General features: G+C 41.4%; 1 protein-coding gene across 9 annotated transcripts in view; it reads right to left on the bottom strand.

Annotated features, from left to right (window-relative positions):
- The window catches only part of MICAL2 (microtubule associated monooxygenase, calponin and LIM domain containing 2), a 119,393-nt gene that overhangs the window by 67,022 nt on the left and 40,362 nt on the right, over positions 1-12,009 (bottom strand). For all 9 annotated transcript variants that reach the window (XM_048306544.1, XM_048306543.1, XM_048306548.1 and 6 more), the window contains exons 3-12: positions 11,265-11,472; positions 10,506-10,622; positions 9,411-9,512; positions 7,423-7,578; positions 6,409-6,509; positions 4,548-4,805; positions 3,604-3,719; positions 2,411-2,537; positions 2,131-2,221; positions 1,892-2,039 (exon numbers count right to left, since the gene is read on the bottom strand). In XM_048306544.1, the coding sequence (XP_048162501.1) occupies positions 1,892-2,039; positions 2,131-2,221; positions 2,411-2,537; positions 3,604-3,719; positions 4,548-4,805; positions 6,409-6,509; positions 7,423-7,578; positions 9,411-9,512; positions 10,506-10,622; positions 11,265-11,472 (1,424 nt within the window). The remainder of the gene's footprint in view (positions 1-1,891; positions 2,040-2,130; positions 2,222-2,410; positions 2,538-3,603; positions 3,720-4,547; positions 4,806-6,408; positions 6,510-7,422; positions 7,579-9,410; positions 9,513-10,505; positions 10,623-11,264; positions 11,473-12,009) is intronic.

Below are 12,009 nucleotides of genomic sequence, written 5' to 3'. Positions count from 1 at the left end.
GTACATCACACATCTGGAACTCTGTTATCCACTCTCTAATCCCTTTTTCTATGGGACCTATTCTAAGACTCTGATCTTTTGAACAGCTTCCAAAATTCATGATTAAAATAAACATGTAAATAAATTACAAAGCTCCAGGCAGGGTAGTTTCTTTCTCCTCACAACGGAATGTGAGTTTTTGATTCTCCAAAGAATTTCTTCTCTCACCCACCCACTGCCCATTTCTGGAGCTGGGGGCTGGCCCTGGCAGCCACCTCTCTTGCCTGCCTGGCTTTTATCTGGCCAAGTCCTACAGCAGGCTCACTGGATACAAAAAGCCAACAAAACCCAAACACAATGTTAATTAAACAGCAGGAGGTCTGTTAGCTCAGGAAGATAAATTTATCAACTTTGTAGAGAGCAGTGTAGAGAACACGTTTTCCACAGGCAGCAAAGATAGGATATATATAGATATATATATATATATAGATATAGATACTCTGCTTTCTACACCCTTTCCCCCAAAAACATCCATAATTCTAATTGTTTTAAACTAACCCAAGGCAAAAAAAAATATCCTACTCTTAAAATCTCAGTTCCTCCTCTGGCAAAACTGTACAAACAAGCACCCTAGGTACTGCTCCTATTTTTTCCAATTTATCACACCTCATAAAAGAGCTCAGTCATTCCTTTCGTTTATCCACAATAAAGGGAGGTTGACAGTAATCCATGTGTGACTCCTAAAGCTCTGTAGGAAGACAAGAGAATGCATCCACTGCATTTTGGAGACAGGTGAGGAGAGAGAGTCACCCCACTGACTGCACCCAGCAGTGCTGGCAATTGCCATTTCCTGACACTGTTACACACTGACCCCCTTGTATCTAAGGGACATTACAAAATATTCAGATGCATGAAGTTTGGTCATGCAGCACTAGGGCCCCAGAAGCACTGCTAAAAGGGGAATGCTGGCTTACACTCAGTCCCTAGGGCAGTTAATTTTCAAGGGCCAGCCCTTGTTGTGCCCACGTGAAAGGGCTCTGCGCTCTCCTGGACAGAGAGCTGTGCAAAACCTCCACCTCCATGGTCACACAGAATCACAGATTCACAGAATGAACTAGGCTGGAAAAGACCTTTAAGATCATCTAGTCCAACCTCTGACCTAACTCCTCCTCATCAACTAAACCACGGCACCGAGTGACACATCCAGTCTTTTTTTAAACACGTTCAGGCACGGTGACTCCACCACCTCCCTGGGCAGACGATTCCAGCACGCAATACTTTTTCAGTGAAGAATTTTTTTCTGACGTCTAACCTAAACTTCCCTTGGCACAGCTTAAGACTGTGTCCTCTTGTTCTGTCAGTTGTTGCCTGGGAGAAGAGACCAACCCCAACCTGGCCACAATCACCTTTCGGGAAGTTGGAGAGAGGCAGTTGTCCAGCACTTCCCTACTTGAATGTCACAGCAACCAGTTCAACACATGGAGGATGGCTCACTCCAGGTTCACCCAGTATTTCTGTAACACATGACTGGGCCTTATGGCTGTGGTTTCAAAAGGACACTGAAAACCTGTCTCCAGGGATCCAGGAACACAGCTCTACACATTCCCCCGGCACTGCAAATTTCATTTGAAATAGACACGACTCCCACAAACAAGATCAGTCATAGGGTTCAAAGCCTTCCTAGCTCCTTGAAAGCATTTATATTTCATTTTAAATGGTATGCAAGGACATAAAGAAGAAACAAAGCAAAACCAACCCCACCCCCTCCACCCCTCAAACCCAGCTGTGGTGTGCACCTCCTTGCAGAAAGCAGCCATAGAAGGGGACTGTGGAGTGTCAGGGTTGTTCTGGCTGGTCTTACACTACACTTTGGTAAATGCCTCACCCAACACGCTCCACAGATGTCACTTACATGAGGTCAGGCCTGAAGCGATGGATGATTGCACACAGAGCGAGGCCACTTTTCCAGGAGGTGGTCAGGTCAGTGACATTAACATTTCGGTATCCCTCTGTCTGCTTCTGGCACCACGTCAAAAGCTTGTTAGGCCGAATATCTGACTCTGCAGAAACAGGAGAGCAAACATTTCAGTCGGTTTTTGCATGCCCAGAAGGCCACAAATGTCTCCACAGCAAACAGGAGATGCCACTTACCTTGTCTTGTGAGATTCACTGATCTTCTAATGGAGCTCACTCTTGCAAGAGGACACTGCTGTAGCTCATTGGTAACATATAACTGTCTCACCTACAAGGAAAAGCAATTACCAGCATAACGTCAGACAAAAAAACCAGTTTTGTGTCCAGGTTAACTTTATCAGCAGCTGGTTCTAAATTAAGGAGTCTCCTGAAGATTTTGTTTACACACTCCTCACAGCTCTATTTATCCTAGACAAAAAAAGAACTGATTTCACAAGCAAGCCTTTTAAGTACTGACCTGGTGAGGTCGAACACAGCTCGAGTTCAAGTTCGGGTATCTTGTTCCCGGGTCAATGGTGTACTGGTCAAAGTTCTTATTAATATTTTCAGGGGTTGTCTGAGGCAAGAGTCGATAAATGCTCTCTCTTACAGAGGAAAAAGATGCAAGAATTATGTATTAAAATAAATATTTATTATATAAAGAGGTTGGGGGCTTTTTGCAGCTGCCTGAACCTCATTTTGGTTCTGCCAGGACAAGTGTTACAGACTAAATGCATAATGCATCCATCCCATTTCTTATCCCCACTCAACAGAAGGATGCCAGACAGAAAAAGGACAGCAAGACACACACTTAGAGCTTATGGCCGTATTTTCCTGAGGCAGGAAGTGAGCAAGAAAAAGAAGGAAGAAAAAAAAAAAAGGAGGTTACATCATCCAGTCATCTGGTTTTGCTTTAACATCCACTCAAGGAGTAACTTCTTTACCACATAACAGCACTAAATCCTGTCATCCTGCAATTCCTATAACCACCACAGCTTTTTTTACTATGCTGTTCAATTTTCCATTTGGGACTAGGCCATGTTTGAGTCATCCCACAGGCTTCTATCTTAAAACTTCTCAAAGTGCTGTAGTTAGTAAAGCTCCTGCTTGCATTACCACAACCATGACTATTCCTATTACATATCTGCCCCAGAACAGCCTGGGCAGCTGTAGCAGAGCAGGGTGGCTGCCAGCAGGACCAGAGTCAGCAACTTCAACCATCAGACCATGGTGACACCAGGACTGCTGCTGTACTTAACAACAGATTTTTTGCTCCAGTCAAAAAAAGCTTCTGGTGCAGCATTATAACAATTCTCCTTTGCCACATTTTATCAGCCTAAAGAAAGCACCACTAAGCCAAACTGCAGAGTTAAAATCACAGAGACCAACTTTGAAAGCTGTTAGTGTTGAAGAATTTATTTAGAGTTCTTTCAGGATTTTTTTTTATTTTTATGATAAAAAACCAGGTGTTGAGATGGTTGGAGGTTTGTTTTTTTGATACAAGGTCTCTTTGGTTTATTTCCTTAAGGATCACATTTAATTAAGTGATACAAATCAGTGATTTAAACCCTAGTAATATTTCTCCTGATAGCATTCTGAAATCCACTGCCTTCCACCACTGCTGTGGCTCTCTGAAACACTGGAAATGCTGGAGACCAAAGCAGCACTCACCGTTCGGCCAGGATCTCTAACGGGGGCTTCCCCTGAGCCCAGCTCCGCACCATCCACGCAGTATCAAAGGCAGCCAAGAAGCCTCTTGCACAGCCAGTACCCATTGGCCAGAAGGGCTGTAAGAAGCATTTACACTTTAACTCCTTGTATTTCTTAACTTCTTATTACAAAGGTAATTTTCAATGCGAATTTGGAGTCTAGGATTTCATACTGTCTTGGAAAAATAGCCCAGAAAGAGTCGAAATGCAACACAGGCAACACTTGCAGGTTTGAAATGTGTCTCTCCTCTAAGTCTTAGGTAAGGAAAAAAGATTACTTCTTTCAGTTTTTCCTTTTTTTTAACTTCTATATTTAAAAACAAATTTCTTAGCCTCAAAAGGTAAAGGCCAAGAAAAAAAAAAAGCCTCAAGATTTATTCAAGGAAAAAAAGGGAAAAAAAAAAAGGTGCCCTTCTCATCTAAATTTGCTTTGGAGTGTTTTTTTCAAATGCCTCAAGCTGCCAGCATGAGATAAAAAAAAAAAAAAAAAAAGTTGCAGAATACAGTTTTCAGTCCAGGAAGAAAAAAAGGGAACATACTAGGGCAAAGAGACTGCAATAATAATTTGGATCAAGTTTTTGTCTATGATGGAATTCAGGAAAATTATGCCATGCACCCAAGCTGAGGACACAGAGCTCACGGTTTTCAGACAGAAACACAACTTGCATAAAGCAAAATGGGATCTCAGCCAGAGGCTGCCAGCCAAGCATTAGCTATGACAAACTATGGCATAAAAAAAAAGAGAAAGGAATAAAAGAAAAAAAAAAGTCTATTCCAAAGAAGGTACCACTGTTTCAGGAGATATAGAAGAGGACATTTTATATTGGAGGGTAGACTGAATGGTTGGATAAAGGAAATAAAATTTAAAAATTAAAAATACTACTTGGAAGGCATTCCAAAATATACCTCAAGCAAACTATCTCCAACGAGAGCCACCAGGAGCTGATGTCTGTGCCTCTCTCTCACCAGCGCAGCGTTTTCAGATGCATACATGGAAGTAAAATCAAACATTGCTACATCTGGTTGGCCATAGTGATTAATTGCAAAATCCAAGGAAGGCAGCTGGTAGTTGGTTGCAAAGTCAGCAGCTTCTCTGGCGTAGGACAGCAAATTGCTCTGGTTCACGTTTTCCCCACAGAGCAGCAGCTCAGTATCAATGGAGTCCTGCAAGGAGAAAAGGATGCGGGATGAGACACCCCACTATCCTCTCTGAATTGGAACACTGAGTCTCACAGCACGACTGGGAGCCATACAGCAACAAGAAACAAGCAAGACTTGTCATCTCCTCCAAAAAGCCAATGCACAAACACAGGTACCACCCCAAGCAGGAACTGTCCTTGCCGACACTGAACAAGCAGCTTTCTTTGCAACAGAAGATTATAGCTTCTCCCAGTTCCTTCATTATGTGTTACCTTCAGGATATTACTTCCCTCACATCAAAAAATGTTATCAACATCACTGCAACGCTTTTCTGCACACGTGCACCCCATGTCTGAAACGACAGACGTGGTTACTGATGCTGTAACATGTGGGGCTCAGCCTCAAGGCTTGACTCGACATCTCAGTAACACCACCACATACAAATTTGGATCGCAGCAGCTTTTCTGTTGCTCCCTTTTGGGTTGGGGTTTTTTTTTGGCCAGAGTGGTGAAGGACCCTGCCTTTACAGGTCATCCTACTTAAAGCCAGTGGTTATTAATAAGGCAGGTTCTATTTCCAGCCTAATCGTGGATGAGACCCCTAATCACAGATGATACCACAGAACCGCTATTAGCCCAGTTGTTCCAGACAGACTGGGGTGGTTTTTTTTTTCCACTCAGACCTGAGTAGGTCAGGAAAACAGCTCTGATGAGCCACAGCTGCTGCTCCTCTGCTCCAAACCCCACACAACCCCTAGGACTGCCCCCACCTACATACACCAGCCCCACAACCCCAGGGCCCACCACCCACTCCCTCCCAAGGGATTCCGCCCTTCCTCTCTTGCCCTGGCTGGTCATGGACAGCAGCTCTGCCCTGGGAGCCCCTGGCCTCCAAAAGGGCAGGGAATCACAGCACTGAGCTAAGTGGTCCCATCAGAAAGCCAAGAGGCCTTCTGAAAGTTCCCCACAAGTACTTCCTTCAGGAAATTACACTTGGCTGTTTTGGCACTGTCTTACTTTGCAAGAAAAATTGACCTCTCTAGGGTTTCCAGGAAGGGAAATTTAAGTGGTGCCATAACACTTTCTAGAAACAAATGAAAAGAAACCCCTACATTTTACAGAAGAAGAAAAAAGAAAAAAAGAGAAAAATACCTCAAAATCCCAAGTACCCCTGAAAGTTCAGGCCATCAAGTTTATAGCCTTCTTCTATCATGTTTCACCCACTTTAGAGAATTTGCAATTTAGCCTAGGGTAGGTTTTTATGCTTCCTTATTTTTTTCCTGATAAAACTGGACATAGCTGTGCTAAGTTCACCCTTAAATAATTGAGGTTTTTACTTACTGGTGTCATGATCCCACCACGTATTTCCAAGGTGAGTCAAGATCCCACTTCAGCCAGTTTCAGAACTGATAAATTTAGGAAGCATTGTTTTCAGTTCTCTATAGAAACTTTGAGCTGACTGAAAGCAAATTCTAAAAATATCAAAGTAAGATCCAAGTGACCTGAGCTTGAATGAAGTGATTAAGTCTGTAGACACCCTCTTTACCATGCAACAACATTTATGCAGATGTTCACACTTATTCTGCACCAAGTAAATAAAATAGGGTTTAACCAGCATTTTTACATACGTTAATAATCACTCCTTTGTCCAGAAGACTCTGCTTTTTTGCTGTCATCACAAAATAATGAGTGCTGTCTTTATAGTAAACAATATTCTCCAGGTCAATCCCTGAAAAGAGATATACATTTGTTACCAAGTGCAGTGCCATGTCTGGGTCATTTACTAACAACATGTGATTGATCCTGACAGGTGCCTTTCCTTCTTGGGATGCACTCACTTTCCCAGCTGGGAGGAAGGATTAGTGGACAAAATGCTATGGAACAAAACAAGAGAGGGGATTGGTCTCACCCAACAAGAGCTTTTCTCAGCACAGTTTAAAGTTATTCAGCATTCTTCCAGGGACCCAGTTAACTCAGCATTAACAGTTTCTGAGGTAGAACTGGGTGCCAAGGCAACAAAGTGTTTTTCGGGTTGCTACGGCTCTGGCATTGGGTCTAACCAGGGGGTTTGGTTTCAATTGTAACAGTAATTTAAAAAGAATCAGCTGTAAATCAAGAATAGAATTGATTGTACTGACAGTGAACACACAGATGTACTTCACAGTTTATATTTTTAGTATTTGTGGCAGATTCTAGTTCTTCTCAGTTTATCAGCTCCACACATCAAAAAGCAAGAATAAACTCCTCCCAGAAGGGCACAGACTTTTTCAAAGGGTTTAAGCTGTTCAGCATGTGAACAGATAGAAACAAAACAAATCACATCTTAAGGGAAAATCTCTGGGCCCTTAAAATGCTCTTCCAAATTTGTTCAACATAGCAGACATTTTTGCAGCTGAGAAAAATTTAAACATTAAAACAAGCCATGATGTGGCAACACCCAAGCTAAAAAAATATCCCACTGTACCATAAATGGATACCTCTATCTGCAAGCTTCTGACATCAACAGCATTTTATCACTTGGAAATTTTTTATACAGATTATTCAAAACTGATGTTACCAGCAACAAGCAGGTGGCCTGGCACATAAAGAGCTCCTCTCCTGCCTCTTGTATTTGGTAGTGGAAAAAATGAGGATGCACCCACCCGTTTCCTCTTTGAGGTCCTGGAAGAACTTCTGATTGAAGATGAAAGCAACCCCACTAATTTCTTCTACCTTGGCTTCTGCAGTTGTATTTCTGTTTATAAAATTGGCAGTGATTGCTATAGCCAGCTTTCCACGAAATTCCTTCCTCCTGAAGCCTGGTGAGCAAAGAAAAGAATGAAAACCACTGGAAACTTCAGACTGGACTTCCAGGGACGGTCAGCTCAAGGCAGCTCAGTATCTTTCCTACACTTCACCAAACAGCACATCATCAGTAGATTCTACCATTACTTCAAAATTCCCTTGAATGTAAAGAGTCTTTTCTGCCCATTTTCAGCTGCAAAACTGGAGCTGTGCTGCATTCAAGATAAAGTCTCATAAAAAAAAAATGGTTGGGTGGGGAACTAAGGGAAGAAGTTAAGGAAAAATTATGACTAAAGAAAAACATGGAAATTTTTTGGGACATGTCTGGGAATAGAACAGGTCAAATTCAGTGGAGGGAGACATTTTTAACATGCTAAATGGCAAATTAGATATTTGTTATATAGGCAGTAAACAGCTCATGAAAAAAGACACAAGAGATCAGCAGTCAAAAGCAGCAGAGAATGATGTGAAAAATAGAAACCTCTGCAGGAGTGCTTAGGTGCACACACTACCAGCTAATCAGATTTTTCAAAGATATTCGGGGTTGAAAAATATTCAGTGGCTTAACTGTTATATTCCCAAGGTGAGACTGACTGAGAAGCTCTGTGCTCTATCCTTGCTTCCACTTTTCACAGAAAAAAGCCCACTAAGCCACAATCTTGCAATCACACATTGAAGTTTTTCCATCTGTATGTTCCCCTCATCCGTAATTGAATTATGAAGTAGGACAGAGGATCCTTAGAGTATTTTTAGCCCATTGCAGATGACTTCAGAGAATATGTGTATTTTATAACAAGAAATAAATTGGTTATGAATTTTTGTCTCTGTGCTTCTTGATATGCTCTCCTTATTTCACTGGCAAAGATTTGATATGACAACACCAGCTTCTGTACATATCTTCAGTGCACCAAATACTCCCCTAGAACCTGGTATGATGGTAAACATTAACCTCTTGATGGAGTCTGCAGGTGAAGTAAGAATAATTAGGTTTTGCTGGTACCTGACTATTTAAACAGTCTTTTATGGGGGACAGCTCAACAACAATGTAGGGAAATTTCCAGTACAGCATTGTAAGGTATTAACTGTAAGTGCATTGTGGTTGGCAGATAAAAAAATCAGCAGACAAACTACGAAGCTAATAAAAAAAAGGACGAAGTGTACCTAGTGAACGGAAACTAACATGGATATAATTAGAGTTAAAAGGGAAATACATCATTAAGCAACAGGTTTGTTGGTGTGATGCAGGAGCAGCTTAGCCAGGGTCTCTCTAAGAACCACAGCTCAGATGGTCTGAATTCTCAGCAGTGACTCAAGCTCAGGAAACATTTACCCCCTTCTCCTCCCACACACCTTAGAGCTATTTATTATCTTCTGCTATTGTTTTTAAAGGAATTACTTCTGAAGCTCATTCTCATGTACAAAGAAGCAATGCCTATGTTGCCTTCATTAAATACCTGGCAGCCACCTTTTGGTCATTAGTTCAAGCACACAGGGCAAATGCACAGCACAGCAGCAAAGGCCATGCAATTCCTGACACCTATCTTGTCAGCCTCCTTCAAGTTAAATCATCATGTAATTCCTTAACCCTGAAGCAAGCTCAATGGCACCATGATGCACTCTGTAGGCAGTGCAGATACACAGAGCTCAGAAGTAGTAATGACATTAAATGTCTTTTATTTTGAGCTACAACTTAACAACAAAACCAAAAGGTACCACAAAAAATAATAGCTTCCACACAGACTTCAGTGGATTGAAAACTGACCTGCTGCTTTGTGTTCTCTGACTTTCAGGTCTTTCAAGACACTGTAAAGACCACTCATAAGTCTAAAAACACACATTCACCCACCTTCTAACGTGTTCCTGCGGCCATCCGCACCAATGATAACATCAAATTCATACTCTGACAAAGGGTGATCCATGGGGAGAAATTCAGCCCTCCAACCTGTCTCTGAAAACACAAGTAATATTTATTCATTCTTCAGTATTACAATGCAGAAGCGATTTCAGAGTCTGAGGAAAGGGCACTAAGATAAAGGGTACATTTCTCATCCTCTGGATCACCTCACGCAGTAACTCCCTCTCAGACCCACACCACAAGAAGATGCTCAAGCACTTCATTCTCACAGAAATAACCCCACAGCCACCTTACCAGGACAGTACATACATGTGGTTACAGCAAGGAAGAGCTGGCTCTTAAAAGAAAAACAGCATTCCATCAACAATGCTTTTAATTGTCTTTTAAATAGAAATTCAATGGAAGCATAGTCACAAAGATAAATTTGATCTTTTTACAAAGCTGATTATGTGAAGGTGTTTGTACTGTCCATATTTTAAAATTATATATACTTCAGCTACTTAAACCAATATACTTGTTCTACTGTCATTATATGACCCTTTGAAGAGATACCATATTATTTTAATTAAAGTAAAACTTTAAAATATTTTAGTGATGCTACATCCTAAATACTAATATTAAAAAATATATAGAAAACGAGAAATCTTCTTCTATTGTTTAAAAATCTTGCATAAGAATGCTGATAAGACTCTGTGTGCCAGTGGGAGTTATACCAAATGTGAAAGCAAAACAAGGCCCTGGGTGCTTAATCCATCCTCAATATTTATATTATCAATCAAAATCTGTTTTTGCAAGAAGATCCCAAGAAGCCACACCAGACTCCCTACAAAGCCTCAAACACATGCCAGAAGGCATAGTGCAAAACCTCAGCTTCTCAGCCTGGGTTGTATTTTAAGATTTATCAGTGCTCTGTCACACTGATACTTATCATGCCTGTAACTGCAGAGAGCAGAGCTGGCTGAGGAACAAGGGCAAAAAACTCTTACTCTTTTTAAACAGAGTTCAACTGCCTTGGAGGACTTCACATAACACCTGACACAAAAAAAGAAGTTGCTGTGAACAGAACTATATTATGATAAATAATACTTTGGTTTTCTTGATCTTCAGGAGGCTCCAGGACTTTAACGAATTCCAGGTTCACGTGGATTTCGACTCCCAGGATAAGCGCAACTTTGAAGAGGATGAGCTGAAGCTGTCGAATACCTGTGGACAGCAAGTGACAATGATGTGTTTGATAAGTGAGCAATCACAGCTGCCACCAGCCTGCTGGAGAACTGAAATTCATTGTTAACACCAGCATGTAGCATTTCTATTTCCCATATTGTAATGAAAGCAAACTTTGCAACCACCACAGGATGTTGTTCTCTTCCGCCTCCTTTTCCTCTTGCAGCACAATCTTGTGGGCAAACTCATTTGAGTTTCTTAGAATACTTTTGTAGAGGTTAGCCTCTTAATGATATTTAAAGGATCTGCTAACCAGCATATTTTAGAATACAAAGTTTTACAGTACATTTCCTTGGAAAATAGCCGACTTTTGTGTATTTTCTCATTAGATCAGGGTTTTATCTACCTTCAGTGTACTGGAATGAGTATCAGTACTGTTCATACTTCATAATCAAAATTTACTGTTTAACAAGTCCAGCCAGACTAATAAAAAATCTGCTCCATAAGACTTGTTCTATTGTCACTTTGCTTAAATGAGGCCATTTTTTCCTCTCTGTTGCACACATGCACTTGCACATGTTTAAGGCAGATGAACTTTCTGCCAAACCAAGAAAGTCTCCATTAATGTTCTGATCCTGGTAACCTCTTCTCCAAACAGTGCCCATGCCCTCAGATACTTACTGATGTGATCAATAGATCCTGCACAGAATTTTCCATAGAATTTCTTTGCTCCCAGTCCCCGGAGGTCGTGGATGGTAAACGGCCAGAGGTGCAGCACATTGTTCCTTGAGAAAGTGTCCCGCTTCTCCACAACAACAACTTTGGCTCCCAGGAAGGCAAGTTCTATGGCAGTCCGCAAGCCACAAGGGCCACCTCCAATAATTAAACACTGGCAGAGAAAAGGAGGAGTGTGACACAGGGTTTTGTATTACTTCCACAGAGTTTCCAACTTACTCTATTGGTATGACTTGAAATTCAACTGGACTTGCACTACTGAGAGCGCACACAAATCATTTATTTAAATCAATGAAAATGAAAATTTTTTTTGCATGTGGTGTTCAGCCTATTTAAAAAAGGGGATAAACTGTGCTTAATGCAGACACAAAAGACTCTGGGGAAGAGAAGTAACAGAAGAAACAGCAAAAAGCCAAACACTTCTGAGAATCTGCTCGCGCATCTAACCCCGTTTAGCGTTTCTCAAGTGCTTGCAGTAAACAGCACTACAGCTGTGTAAAAGGGAGGGGAAAGGAAGTAAGCGGTCTCAGTGTAGGCTTTTTTTATTTTACAGAGGACATGGGTGTACATTTTCTAGATTTGTTAGACAAACCTACAATAAGCCAGTAGCCTTACGGGATTAGTTACTCTCTTTCAAGCAAGGGTGGATGTAACAGCCTGGTTCACTTACTGATGTAAAGCAGGACATGCC

The sequence above is a fragment of the Corvus hawaiiensis genome, chromosome 6, assembly GCF_020740725.1.
Source record: "Corvus hawaiiensis isolate bCorHaw1 chromosome 6, bCorHaw1.pri.cur, whole genome shotgun sequence".
Taxonomy (NCBI): domain Eukaryota; kingdom Metazoa; phylum Chordata; class Aves; order Passeriformes; family Corvidae; genus Corvus; species Corvus hawaiiensis.
Note: the sequence above shows the minus strand (reverse complement) of the source record. Positions and strands in the feature narration are given on the sequence as shown.